The sequence below is a fragment of the Ursus arctos genome, unplaced genomic scaffold, assembly GCF_023065955.2.
Source record: "Ursus arctos isolate Adak ecotype North America unplaced genomic scaffold, UrsArc2.0 scaffold_4, whole genome shotgun sequence".
In the NCBI taxonomy this organism is placed as follows: domain Eukaryota; kingdom Metazoa; phylum Chordata; class Mammalia; order Carnivora; family Ursidae; genus Ursus; species Ursus arctos.
In genome coordinates this window covers 49530069-49544980 of record NW_026623056.1, presented here as the reverse complement: position 1 = coordinate 49544980, position 14912 = coordinate 49530069, and the positions used below count along the sequence as shown (strand labels likewise).

The following is a 14912-nucleotide window of genomic DNA, read 5'->3' as shown; positions in this document are numbered from 1 at the left end:
CAGCTCTGGTTTCTCCACCTGGGCAATTGAGATTATAATAACAGAACTTTCTTCATGGTGATGTGAGGATTAAATGTGCAAGTGTATGTATAGTGTTGTACGTATCACATATTTGATAGCAGTTATTACAAAATTATAACTCTCTGGATGATTAATTACTGTTTATCTTCAGCCATAAAAGTCAGATCATATTATTGTCAAATTATCAGGAGATAAACCTCTGGAATTTGTTTTCAACTTAATCTTCTAGGTATCTAAGAGCTCTTCATGTGAGGGGTGTCTGGGTGGCTCAGTAGTTAGGCATCTGCCTTCGGCTTGGGTCATGATCCCACGGTCCTGGGATTGAGCCCCATATTGGGCTCTCTGCTCTGTGAGCCTGTTTCTCCCTCTCAATATGCCTGCTGCCCCCCTGCTGTGCTCTCTGTCAAATAAATAAATAAAATCTTTAAAAAAAAAAACTCTTCATGTGAGATCACCATTTATTTAATAAACATTTGCTGTTTTTATTTTGAATGACTAAGTAGTATTCCACTGTATGGATATATTATAATTTATTGTTAGCCCCAATTTTTGAATATTTATATTGCTTTTAGTCTTTTTGTGTTATAAGCACTACTATAATTAATTTTTGTAGTAATATATTTACATATGCCATGATTATTTAGCGCTAGGAGAATAACTTGATCAAAAGATTGCATATCAGAATTCTTAGAATTCTACAGTATCATCAAACTGGCCTTTAAAAAACATTTTTTTTTGAAGATGTTATCTAGTTATTTGAGAGAGAGTGAGCACTAGCACAAGTGGGGGGAGGGGCAGAGGGAGAGGGAGACGCAGACTCCCCTCTGAGCAGGGAGCCTAATTCGGGGCTGGATCCCAGGACCCCGAGATCACAACCTGAGCTGAAGGCAAACACTTAATTGGCTAAGGCATTATCCTAAAAAAACATTATTCTAATTTATATTGCCACCCACAGTATTGGATAGTAATTCTATTCAAGTTCCTATCTTCAGATTTGAAAAATAATGAGTGAGGCCTTTAAAGAAACTGTCTTAAAGATGTGTTATATATTATATTAAAAAGTACCAAAGGATTTAATTTCCATAGTTAATATAATTTGGTTTCAAATTTGGATATGGAAATAGAAATATGGTTTTGTGTTATTTAATAACTTATTTCTCTTTAAAAATGACACATGTTCATTTTAGCAGCATACATAAATGTGAAAAATATAAAGAAAAATAACTGCTATTCATATTTTCATATTTTGAAATATTTCCTTCAAATATATTATATATATATATACACACACACACATATAAATATAAAATTTAGAGAAGGATGGGAAGGGCAGAGGAGAGGGAGAAACAGGCTCCTTGCTCAGCAGGGAGCCTGATGACTCAGGGCTCATTCCAGGACGCTGGGATCATGACCTGAGCTGAAGGCAGACACGTAACGGACTCTGCTGCCCAGACATCCCACCACCAGAATCTTATGTTATACTATATGTTAACTAACTATAATTAAAACAAAAATTTTAAAAAAACAAAGTGCTTATTTAAAAGCATTTCTTTTTTTTTTAAATCTTTATAATTTTCCATCTAATAATACCTGAATCCTAGGGCACTTTCTAATTATTTCCTTCTCTTAAGTTCTAAAGAGGAATTAATGGGCAAAAGATGGGCACACTTTTAAACTTCTGACACCTCTTGCCAACTTGCCTTTTAGGGAATATGGCGCAATTTCGTGAAACAGTTTAAGAATTATACTCACACCTATTACATTAGGTACATAAAAATAATTTTTCTTGAGAAATTAAAAGCCTAAGTGAAAATATTTAAACAGCAAAAATTTATGAGGAATAAATGCTTAAAAATTTGGCCACATGAACGATATTCTGATACTTATGATTATTTTTATGGAGTAATTGAAGTTAAGAAAAGGTCAATAACTTTATTTCTTATCAAATAAAGAAGGTAGTTTCAGACTTTATACATTTATATATGCAACAGATAGCATCATTTTTCATTTCTAATTCCCATCCCTAAAATGGTTTTACCTAGTGTATCGGTCTGCTAGGGCTGTCATAACAAAATACAACCAAGTAGTTGGCTTAAACAACAGAAGTTTATTTTCTTAAGAGTTTTGGAGGCTGCAGGTCTGGGATCAAAGGGTTGGTAGGTTTGATTACTTCTCAGGCCTCTCTTTGGGTTGCACATGATATATGCCTTCTTGTCTGTCTGCACGCACGTGGCTTTTTTTCTATGTGTGTGCATCCCTGATGTCTCCCCCTCTTCCTATAAGGACTCTAGTCATATTGAATTAAGGCCCACCTGTGTGGACCTCATTTACCCTTAATTTACTCATTAAAGCCCTATCTCTGCATACAGTCATTTTCTGAGGTGTACTAGAAGTAAATGAACTTTAACATGTGGACACAATTCAGTCCATAACATCTAGATAACCTTTAGCAGTAGTGTGTCTGCTAATCATTAGGAGAGCAGTTAATTTATCAGTAAGTTCTTTTTTTTTCCCCCCAGGGTGAATCTTCTAATGGCTCAAATGATAGAGGAATGAAATCACTAGTAAATAAAATGACTGTTGCTTTGAAGACGAAATCTGTTAATGTCAGGGAAAAAGTTATCAGTTTTATTGAGAATACATCAACTCCTGTGGACCGGTGAGTTGCTTATATGGTATGAGTTTATGATGGGTAACTAAAGAAACGTGTCTTACGGTAAATGCTAGTTGAATTGAATGTGTTCTAGGAAAATCATAAAGTCCATTTTTTAATTAGATAATTTCAGTTTTCATCATAATTGCAGAGATGTCCTTTATTGCTATAAAATTTGACTGTAAAGATTTCTTTCTTCTGCTCAGAATAAAACTCAAATAATGGTACTGCCTCTTTATGCGGTTCATTAAAAAAATACTAAGATGCTATTATATGTATTACACTTCATATGGTAGCGGTTTCCCACATGTCAGATGGATGGGAACTGTCTATTAAATGCAGTAATCACAAAGCAGGAACCTCCTCTTCTCCTCTAGGAATTTATAACCTAGAAAATTTGATCATGCTAAATAAAGCAAAAACCCATTTTCTTTCTTTCTTTTTTTTAATTAATTATTTTTTAAGTAATCTCTACACCCAACATGGGGTTCAGACTCAACAGCCCATGTCAAGAGTCGGATGCTCCACCAACTGAGCCAGCCAAGCACCCCAGAAACCCATTTTCTTAAGTTTAAGAGTTTAGCTCTTCATAGAATTGTGTTCACAGAATCTAAGTGACCCCTGTTTTCCCATGAATTACAAATAAAGGGTTTAGCTAACAAATGATAGGTTTAGGAATTGTGTTAATAATGTTTCTTACTGGAACTGTAGAGTCCACAGTGTTTTTTCCTCCACATAGTAGTCTTGTTGATCTTTCTTGTTCCTACAGTTTGAAGCTAACCTAATAATTCCAACACAGAATTTGTTGCTAAGCAAGCCTGATCTTGAAAGTGCATTATTTCATTTCACTCTCATGTCTTCCTTGCAGTATCCTGGGAAAGTTGAAATATTTGACTTTAAGGATTGAATGTCAGAAATTTATTATTTGTCACTTTTTAATTATAGCACATATTCATACAAAAGTACATTTTCCCCTTATTTAGTAAATAATAGGTTATTTCACAAATCCAAAAAAAATTCTGCCTGTCTAAAATGGTCCACTGATAAATAATACTAAAGTATTTTATCAAGCCTGAGAGTCTTTTTTGCTCATTAAAATTGTTCTCAAAAACCTATAATTTTTTTACTTTAAAGTTAGTGCATTCTGAACTAGAGTACTATTGCTAGATTTTGTAGCATGAACATTTAAAATTTTATTAAAATTTTATTTTAAAATGAACTAGTGATAACTGTAACTTGAAAAGACTATTGTGTGTGTTTAAAAAAATCTGTCAGAACTAGCTTTTCTTCATTTTTCTTTGTACTTGGGATGATCAAAACATTTTCTTTATAATGCACACTCAGGGTTAGAAAAAGTGATTATACTATATTTTTGTTTTAAAGCCTTTGTGTTTTTAATAATCATTTTGTTCTGTCCTCTGCCTCAATTTGCCATAGAATGTCTTTCAATCTTCCTTGGCCAGACAGAGCATGTACAGAGCGGTAAGCCAATGAGGAGAGCAGCTTTCTGGGACCATCCTTTTCCTTTTTAGCATGCCTCATGCTCTCTATAAGCCTCACACTGTCTCAGCTAAAACTTCATGCAGCTGTTTCAGATGCTAAACCTTTCTTATTCTGCTTTTCGAAGTGTGTGATACTGATTAAGCTGTATTTGTTTTTCGCTTGATCATTTTAATTGTTTTTCCTTGCATGCTTCTTTGTATGTCCCATTGCTCAGATAAAAATCAAATACATTCAAATCCAAGAACTTCATAAAACCTGCAGGTTTTATTCTGAAAGAGAGGAAAGTGAAGCAAAGAAAATACTTAGTCTCAGAGTTGGCAGGGTGGTAGCTTTGGAGATAATTTGCTTCTATCTCCTGCCCTAACACTAGAGACTATTACTGAGAGAAGGCACACACGTCATGGTTCAAAATTGTTAATTCAAGTATGTTATGTAATTTTACAGTCTTTTTAAAAAGATTTTTCTTAATTAGATGTACATATTTAGGTTGGTGAATAAACAAATATAAATCAGTTCCAAAGAACCACAGTTCTTTGGTTTTCCATGAAAGAAATTAGGTCATGGGGGACATGTTAATGTATAATCCATCTCTTCTCTGCCCCAGTAAGATGGGGTACTTGTCATTAGATTCTGTAAGTCTAAAGTTTAAAAATCTACTGGATCTTCAATTAGGATACACAGAAGAACTTTACTAACTTAATAATTTTATATGGCTTTACAGTTTTTATACGCACAGAATTTTTCTGCAGTTTAAAGTATCAATTACAGCAATATCTATGGACATTTTAAAAGAAATTCTAGTTTTATTTTAAGATTTATTTATTTATTTTAGAGAGAGCGTGTGAGTGAGGGGAAGGGGGAGAGGGAAAGAGAATCCTCAAGCAGACTCCCCACTGAGTGCAGAGCCCAACCCAGGCTCGATCCCAGGACCCTGAGACCATGGCCTGAGCTGAAATCAAGAGTTGGCGGCCCAACTGACTGAGCCCACCCAGGCACCCCTCTAGTTGTATTTTAAATATAAGTTAAGCTTTGGAATAATGGAGTTTACTTTTTTTTGGTCATTTCAGTATTTTCAGTGACTAGAAGTAGCATTTTTAAAAGCAGTAGTTTACCCCTAACTTATTGGTAAGAGTTTTTATTTTATTTTATTTTATTTTATTTTATTTATTTATTTATTTTATTTTTATTTTATTTACTGTGACTATGCCAATTATAGAGCTTCTATTATAATTTAATCTGAGACTATTTTAAGGGTAGTTGCTTCTTTTAAAATTATAATCTATTTGTGAATCATCTTTCTACCTTCTCTTGTTATAGGACCATTGAATTAGTCTAATTTTAAATCCCAAGTTTTCTCCCAAATTCTGAAGTTTTTAAAAATTTAAATTATCTTCTTTGGTCTATAGGCAAATATCTATTTTGAAAATAGAATTTAGTGAAAAGTTAGAAAGAACCGGGTTTCTTTCTGAGCACGGTAAATAAATTAAAAGCTGGTCAAACTATGTTATAGCTGTTTTTGTTATTACTTCAGCTAAAAAAATATAAATATACTGCTTTTTAAAAAGAGTCCAGCCATTGAATTTCATTAATTTTTAGCCAGTGTTTTAAGAACTATTTCAGTAATCTTTAGAAATCTTGTTTATAAAAAGTGCATGCGTTGTATTATAAATCTAGATCAATAATGAATAGCTTTAAAAATATATATATTTTTAAAGTTTAAGTAGGCTGCACTCCCAGGGTAGGGCCTAAACTCACAAACCTGAGAACCAGTCACATATACCAACTGAGCCGGCTAGCCAGGCTCCCCCCCCCCTTTTTTTTTTAATTTTCGCTTTATTTATACTTGCCTTCTGGTTCAAGCATCTACTGTAAACATCTTTGTTTCTATGTTATGTCTGTTTAATTATGCTTTACTCTCAGGAGAAAACCAATAATCTCATACAATTTTATCATCTAGGCACTGAAGTATTTTCAGACAAAGCTATATTATCTTTGTCTTTTATAAGAAAACTCAGTCTGAGTTTCATAGGTGTTTGAATTATTTATTTCATTTTCTCTCTAATGAGTATAATTTGATAATTTATTGGATAATTTTATATTAGGTATTAAGTTTTAACATAAAATCAAATGATTTTATTATTTAATTTTAACTGTATACTATATTTGATTAATTTATAATTCCCAAAGAATGTTATACATTCAGCTCTCAATTGATTTTTCTAGTGAGGTTTCTGTTGAGGAATGTTGTTTTGGGAGAAGTAAAGATTTAAGCCTATTTCAACAAAATTGGGTCATAAGATTTTTATTGATATGTATTAAGAAATTATTTAAAATACAGATTTGATCTCCATATTCTGGAAAAATTGAATTTTAAGATTAAGTAAAGACTTGTAACTTGAATTTTTTCCATATTGGACTATCTCTTGATATATGACCCAAAAAAGGTCAGTTTTTCTTCATTGTAGATAATCTTGATGGAACATTTATCTTACAAATAATACAGTGCTTTTTCCCCAGAAACATGTATTTTGTTGAAATATTTTCATTTTTCTCCTTGGTTTGAGATTACCTAAAAAGTACTAAGGTATAGATTTTTATATTAAAAAGAGAGAGGTCATACTTCTACAGAACTAATCAAGTTTGAGTTTGATGTTGTTTATACTTCTGCCACTTGAAAAAGAAAGGCAGATTAATTTTTCATGATTTATTTACATTTAAAAGAGGTAGCATGTTTCTATTAAAACAAAAGTAACTAATAAAAAATGGGAGGATTATAATGTGAGCATTAGATAATATATAGAATTGTTGAATCACAGTGTTGTTCAACTGAAACTGTGATAAAAAAAAATAGGAGGAGAAAACCTTTAGGTATTTACTCCCATATGAGAAAGCCTTAACACTTCTCCTGGAATTTGAATATTTGGTTCCATAATCTATTTTATCTAACAGATATGCATAGCACTTGCTGTATGCCAGGCATTGTTCTAAGAGCTTTACAAAATACTGATTTAATTCTCACAGTAACCTTGAAGGGTAGATATTGTCGTTACTACTGTTTTACAGATATAGAAACAGAATCACAGAGAGGTTAAATGACTTCCTCCCTAAAGCTACACAGATCTAAGCACTGGTTTTAATATAAATACTAAATTTTTTTTTAGTTTTTACAGATTGAAAGCATTCAGCCTATCAAGACATAATGCCACTTTTGCTAACATAATTTCCTTATCTTGTTACAGTTTCCCTAACATAACTGTTCTAAACTGGGTGATATGGGGGCTAGAGACAAAGAATATGTACATTTTGTTTAAATATTCATATGATACTTGGTGAAAATCTTTGGTAACTTCCTAAGTGATGATTTCCCCTCTAAAATTCTTTGAATATAGGCATGTGAGCAGCAGTGACAGAGTGGGCAAGCCTTACCGTGGTGTAAAGCCTGTTTTCAGCATTGGGGATGAAGAAGAATACGACACAGGTGTAGTAATAACACTTATCTGTAGATGCTTTCCTCAGGCACCAGCAGTGATTAGAGAAGGCATTCTGGGACTAGCCAACAACGGCTTAAAAAAAAAAAAAAGACACAGTGAGATTTTGTAGTTTGGAGAATCTGTAGTTTTTCTGCTCAGGGTTTGGGTTTAGACACCTCAAGTTACGCCCATTAGAATTCAAGCAGAAATGCTGAGTAGGCAGTTGATTATAGGAGTCTTCAGCCAAAGAGAGAAGGTCTAATAAACTGGTGATGATCTGGGAATTATCGGTGTTGAAATCGTACTTAAGTCCATGGGATTTTATTTAAATCCCCTTGATCCATCCACCTAGAAGACTGAGAGTTGTGGGACTAAAGTCAGGGAATTCCAAAATGGAGACGTCTGGAAAGAGCCTTTTTGAATTGGAGGCAATATGCTGAAGGGCCACAAGATGGGGATGTTGTCCCAGGGAAATTCGTCATTGTCTGTGGTTGTCTTCATATTTTTCAAAATAATTTCTTACTTTGGTTCATAATGGTGCTGCCGAGATTACTTTGGTTAAGTAATCATAATTAATATGCATATTGGGTTAGAAAAAATAAAACAGTAAATAAATGTACAAAATAAGAGGGGAAAAACCTCCCAAATTTTACCTTGCCTTTTCTATTTATAATACATGTTGCATATTTTCCATCTCAGCCCATATTCCACCATTGTTCTCTTTCTATCGTTAAAGCATACCATAATTTATGTAATCATTTTTCTCACAATTCACACTGGTAGTTTTTTAGTTTTTTGTCTCAAATGACAATGGATATTTTTACACATATCTATATGAACATTTGTAAGTATATACAGAGGGTATATTCTTAGCAGTAAGATTGTTAGATTATAGGGAACCACATTTGACAGTTTAATAAATATTACAAATTCACCTTCCCAGAAACCTATATTGAGGTAAATGAAATTTTTTGTGTGCTATTTCTGATTACATCTTTTTGTCCTTCCCCCTCTCTGTTTGTTGCTATCTTCCTGTTATTTATAAGTTTCTAGCTCTCCCTGAATATTTCAACTTCTTTCGTTAACAGTTTTCATTTCAACTGTTTTCATTCCTCTGAGAGGCATATGGATGAATAAATTATGGTATATTTTCACGTGTCATATATTTACACCTATATTTATATTATGGAAAATTGCACAGTAATGAAAATGAGAAAACTAGAGTTGTGTGTATCGACGTGGATAAATTTTACAGTGTTGGAAGTGAAGAAGCAGTTGTGGAAGAATACAATTGAACATTCTGTTATATAGATGTTACTTAAAATGCAAAACACTACTGTATATTGTTTAGGGATATTCGTATATGATTAAAAGAAAGGATGGAACCGTAACAGATTGTCACTGTTTCTTAGTGGACAAGGGAGAGGATTGTGATTGGGGAGAGATATATAACGAGTGTTTCACTTTTTATTTAGGCTGAAGGTGTATAGATGTATGAGATTTCCTTTTTTATTATGTCTCTTTATATTTTGAAGTATTTCTTAAAAAGGAAGGAACATTTGTAATTACTAACCTAGCAACTGTAATTCCCCTTTCTTAAATTAGAAAAACAAAATAATTAGAGTGTCTTACAGTTCTCTCATGAAAAAGAAAAAACAGTAAAGAGATTTTTACTCATTTATCCCAGGATGGATTTTTTTTTTTGTTGTTTTTCTTAAAATCAAAAACCAGCAAGAGAAGAAGAACTATGCCATTTTTGCCCTCAAGATATATGTTTATTATTGGACAATTCAGCCATCTCTCTAGAGTTTAGACATAGATTAGAGTCATGTGACATAAAGCAAAAGTATTGAAATTCCTCAGATAGTTCAGTCTTTTAAAAATTCATTTACATTATTTATTTTTTACTGAAGTATAGTTGACACACAGTATTACAAGTGTATTCTCAGTATTTTCACCTGACTTTCTTACCATGTGGTCTGATGTTTCATAATATTTCTGTATTATGCCAGTGGCATAAGGAAATATAGTAGCAGGATTAGAATTGTTTTGATTTGTTTTTCAAACTATATGTTTAAAATATTCAAAATTTTTTCAGGCTGTTAAGAAATGTCTCATTTTTAAAGTTGATAATTCCCACTTTTAATACTTTCAACGCTTCGTAGATGAAATTGACAGCTCTTCAATGTCAGATGATGACAGAAAAGAGGTTGTAAACATCCAGACTTGGATAAACAAGCCAGACGTCAAGCATCATTTTCCTTGTAAAGAAGTTAAAGAAAGTGGACACATGTTTCCTAGGTACTTTTTAAAATGCCTTCTGCTGAAGTAAAATTAAATTTAGGGACATTAATAAAAAAAACTGCAGAAGAAATTTTCTTTATTCAAGTATAAGATATAATTTCACTTTGTCAACTTGTATTATATGTTTTTCTTTTTCTTTTTTTTTAATTTTATTTATTTGAGAGAGAGAGAGAGTGTGTGTGTGCACAAGCAGGGGGCAGAGGGAGAGGGAAAAGCAGGCTCCCCACCGAGCAGGGAGTCCACCACGGGGCTCGATCCCAGGACCCCAAGATCATGACCTGAGCCAAAGACAGACACTTAACCAACTGAGCCACCCAGGCGCCTCTGAATGTCTTGATTTTTAAAAATATTTCTTATATAATTTTTTATTCTGAAAAATTTAACCAGAAAAGTTGAAGAAACAGTACATTGAACATCTTTATAAGCCTCTCTTAGGTTCGTCACATTTTAATTTCTTTTTGTACTGCCCTGTCTCTCCATTTATGTATGTATATATAGACACACATACATACACAGTTCTCTTTTGTCAAGCCATTCAGAGGAATCTTACAGATATGACACTTTACCCCTAAATGCTTCAGCATAAATCACCCAAGAATGTGAGCATTCTCTTACACAACTTCAGTAACATTATCACTCTTTAATAACCTTAAAATGAACATCATTCAACATACAGTTCACACTCAGATTTTTCATAGTGTCCCCAAAGTATCTTTTATAGTCTCTTTTTTTTTCTTCCTGATCCAGGATCTAGTCATAGTTCACATAATGCATTTACCTGTTAATCTATTTAGTCTCACGCAGTGTACAACAGTACCACTGCCCTCACCACCATCTCCCCTTTTCTCCATGATGAATGAATCCTCTGAGACTAGGCCATTTATTCTGCAGAATGTCCTGCATTCTGGACTTTTCTGATATTATTCTTATTGCATTAAATAAAAGTGTATGAGTATATCCCTATATTACGTGAGCTGAGACACAAGGAGGAGGTGTGTTAATAATTCTGTGCCCATTCTACGGTCAAGATCCAGCTACAGGATATTATAAAATATGTAAGGCAGCCCAACTACTGCTTAGTGGTCTTCAATGTAAAGTATACACTATAGTATAGTGAATGAGAGTAGTTTATGAGTATAGACGATAACTGTGGAAAAGTTTGAAAAGTACTGTATTCTGTATATCATACAGAGTAGATTCTAAAAATATTAATGATTTTTAATTGTATTGTCCTTTTTATTATATAAAATATAAAACTTGCTCTTAAACAGTTACAGGATTTTCTGTTAATAAAGTATTAATTTTGCATACAATTAAAGGGAAATAAAAAACTATTATTGGTTAGCTTTTTTGTTTTTAGGTGATCTTTTGTCTGTATTCTTTAATTCAAAAGTAATTTCATCTGGAGTTGAGTATTTTTTATTGTTGAGGTAACAGCTGTTTTGCATGACATTTCTTTAAAATTCTTTTTTGTTTTTTAATGTTTTTTTTCCCTCTCTCAAGTCATCTGTTGGTTACTGCAACACACATGTACTGTTTAAGGGAGATTCTTTCACGGAAAGGATTGGCTTATATACAGTCTCGACAAGCACTAAATTCTGTAGTTAAAATTACATCTAAAAAAAAACATCCTGAGCTAATTACCTTCAAGTATGGAAACAGCAGTGCTTCAGGAATAGAAATCTTGGCAATCGAAAGGTAAGATTTTCTTAGGATGATATTATCTGCATGAATTAGTTCATTATTAAACACATTTTCTCTCTTAGGGGAATAGATGGTGGAATAGGATACTTGAGCCTTATTCATTAGTATTCTTTGCTGATCTTTTTCTTCCGTATGCTTCATCATATGTGGTTAGCAGCACATGGTTCCAGTGAGTGCCATAGTTAATTTCATAAACGTTTTGACAGAAGGGTCTTTAAGTAATCTGTACCATTGCTGTACTAAATGCTGGTTTGCAATCAGATAGGAAGCTTGTTTCAGAATATGTCAGTGTTTCTGTTTTCCTTCATTAAAAAAATTCTTGTTTTGAAAAAGTGTCAGTGAAGTAAGCAGTGTGCTGAGTTGTAGGTTTAACTTACAGTCTGGTACAAGCTCCTCCTTGTCTTATTGTGGACCTGTGACAAACGGTTCATGGACAGCACCAAGGGCCATAGGACCACACTGATCTCAAAATTAAACCATCCTTATAATCCTATAAAAATGTGAAGCCCAGCAGAGTTGAATGACTTCCAGGTCTTCACACCTAGCTTATGATTGGACCAAATATAGCCCTTCTGACTCCTGATCTACGATTCATTCCATCTGGCTGTACATACACTGTATGAAAACTCACTTTGCTTTTACATTTAGATTTTCTTTCTTTCAAAATATGCTTTTGAATGTGTTTTGAGATAAGTTATGGGGAGTAAATATAAGGGTGTCTGCTCGCTTTATAGGTTAGGGGAAGCTTCCCACTGGAAGTGACATCTAAGCTGAGTCCTGGAGTGAAAACAATTGTTATTAATATATACGTGCATTTCCCCCCCCCAGGTATTTGATTCCAAATGCCGGAGATGCTACCAAAGCCATAAAACAACAGATCATGAAAGTTTTGGATGCTTTGGAAAGTTAATATAAAGGAGAATTATTTCAAAAGAAATTAAGGCAACCAAGAGAAAGAAACATGGACACATTTTCCTGATTGAATACTAACTGAGGACCTTTCATTTGCTCATGGGGGTGCTTGAATTGCAGGTTTAAGAATGTGTAAATTATTATAATCAATTTCTGGACAGTTAAAATTTTTCTTAAATTTTCTTTTGCGTTTTTGGTTTTGTAAAATGATTTATAAAGGTCAGTTATTGAATGACTTTGACCCTATGCCCTTATGAACTAAGGGTGCAGAATGCAGTTCTGTTTTGAAGAGCTGTGTTTTAAAAGGGAACATGCATCACTTTCAGATTTAAAAACACCCGTACACATATATACTTGCAATGTCTTCACTGAAAATTAGAGATAGAATTAGTTGAAGAGACCCCTTTAATTGCTACGTTTAGTTTTATCCACTGAGCAGTATCAGAAGCTGAAAGTATTACATAGATTAATAGCTTGCTGTTTCTGTTTTTTAAAAAATGTGAGATCTTTTTAATGAAGTGGATGAAGATTCTAGCTAACCCGGAAATGCAGTCCAGCTAGTGAAATGTTGAAGCATCAATTCCTAAATCATTTTTTGTGCCATTAGCTAATGATTTGAACGCTGGGTGCTTCTCATACTAAACTTCATCCTAATGGTTTCTAAGGAGCAGTTAAAAGCATTACAAATAGGTAGGCGTATTAAGATTAAAATAAACATTTTGGGGACAGAAGTGTACCTTTAAAAATGTCATTGGTCTTTATTACAAGTGGAATATTTGATTTAGGATATTTCAGAACAGGTGTTATACACGCATTGATTTACCCTTACTGAGATTATGGTCTGTGACCACACTAGTAGCCACTTAAAAAAAAGCCACATAATAAGAGCTGTATTAAGTACAGTTGTTTTATCATCTGTTTCTGAAATTTCTTTCTCTTCTTTGGTTTTTGTCTTCTCTTGCTAAAGTTCCAGTGGTTTGAAACTATTTTTATCTTTTAATATGACAAAACTAAAAGGTGATCTGCTTCATTTTGCGGCTTTCTGAATTTAATTTATTGAGGTCTATATTAGACACATTTGGTGAGAGAAATCTGGGAACATGTTTGTGGCTATGGAATGACTCCTTATAAAATCTTTTTGGGAACTAGCAAATCCTAACAATCTGCCGTGTCCTAAAATGTAATGGATTATCTCTAAGGGGTTGATAGGAGAAATATTTAGATGTACCCTATTTATAGCCAGTTATTTTAATTTACTTAATGGAAATCAAGTGAATAACAGGCAACATAGTTCAAGATATTTTATTCTAATATCTAAATAAAAACCGTTTACTTGAGTGGTTGAAGACATTTGCATGAAATTGCACCTGGTGCAGTACTTGATATTTATAACTCTACCCACAATGGTTGTATTGCATTTTTCTTTTTTTCTTTCTTTGGTTCCCCCTTTAGAAATGCCCTGAAGTCTCCATTTTTTGCCCATTTCAGCCATGGGACTTTTTTCATAATATCAATGTAAAGATGTTTGTGTTACTGTTTATAAATTACAGTTGTAAATAAACCCGTACAATTTGCTCATAATTTTTTTAATGACTCTCTCTCCTGCTCTCTTCCTCCCCCCCCCCCCATTTGTAAATCTCTGTCAATAACACAAAATTAGAAAATTGACGGCTATCCTTTCAGGGGAATTTAATGTTCAGGTTTTAGGATTGAAAGTATTAGATTCCTATTTCTGCTCATCTGTATGGGGAGGGGGGAAGAGGTAGTTTAAAACTAATGACATTAAATCCCACGTGTAATAAATTTCTACCTTGACCTGCTTAACTTCCCTGAACTTTAGTTTTCTCATCTGCAATAACACCACAGTTACTAGTCATAAATATTAAATGAAAATACATGTCACTGATTGTATTAGGCACTTATGTAGGTCATCTTTCCTTAATGGGCCCACTAAGTACAGAGCTAGAATTCACTCTGGGATATCCACCTCTTATGGACTCTCAAGGATTGCAGAGTTTGCAACATTATGAGGTGGTTAATATTTTCTGTATTTCCAAGATTAGAAAACGAAGGCTGAAAGAAATAAAGTGAGTGAAAAGGGAAGGTATTCCCTCTTCCCTGCCTGCTCCCTGAGAATCCTTATTGCTTATTAAGGTAGAAAATCAGTTCTCTTACATAGATTTGATGCTAATAGCCAACCATTAATGAAGCAGGTTTTCTAGTAGGGATGATAAAATTTGTACTGATACATCCTCAACCATTTTTGCTGCCAGTATGTTTCACACAGGACCTTTAACTCCTTAGCATGATATTATAACATACTAAACTAACCAGCCATAGTTTGG

The 14912-nt window shown here is 33.3% G+C and overlaps 1 protein-coding gene across 3 annotated transcripts in view; it reads left to right on the top strand.

Annotated features, from left to right (window-relative positions):
- TBC1D23 (TBC1 domain family member 23) overlaps window positions 1–14148 on the top strand; it is a 54900-nt gene extending 40752 nt beyond the window's left edge. For 2 of the 3 annotated variants that reach the window (XM_026492094.4, XM_044381542.3), the window contains 6 exons: window positions 2541–2680; window positions 4112–4156; window positions 7567–7655; window positions 9813–9948; window positions 11455–11649; window positions 12484–14148. In XM_026492094.4, the coding sequence (XP_026347879.1) occupies window positions 2541–2680; window positions 4112–4156; window positions 7567–7655; window positions 9813–9948; window positions 11455–11649; window positions 12484–12565 (687 nt within the window). In that variant the 3' untranslated portion in view covers window positions 12566–14148. The remainder of the gene's footprint in view (window positions 1–2540; window positions 2681–4111; window positions 4157–7566; window positions 7656–9812; window positions 9949–11454; window positions 11650–12483) is intronic. The other variant, XM_026492102.4, reaches the window with a different exon arrangement.
- The last annotated feature ends 764 nt before the right edge of the window (window positions 14149–14912 follow it).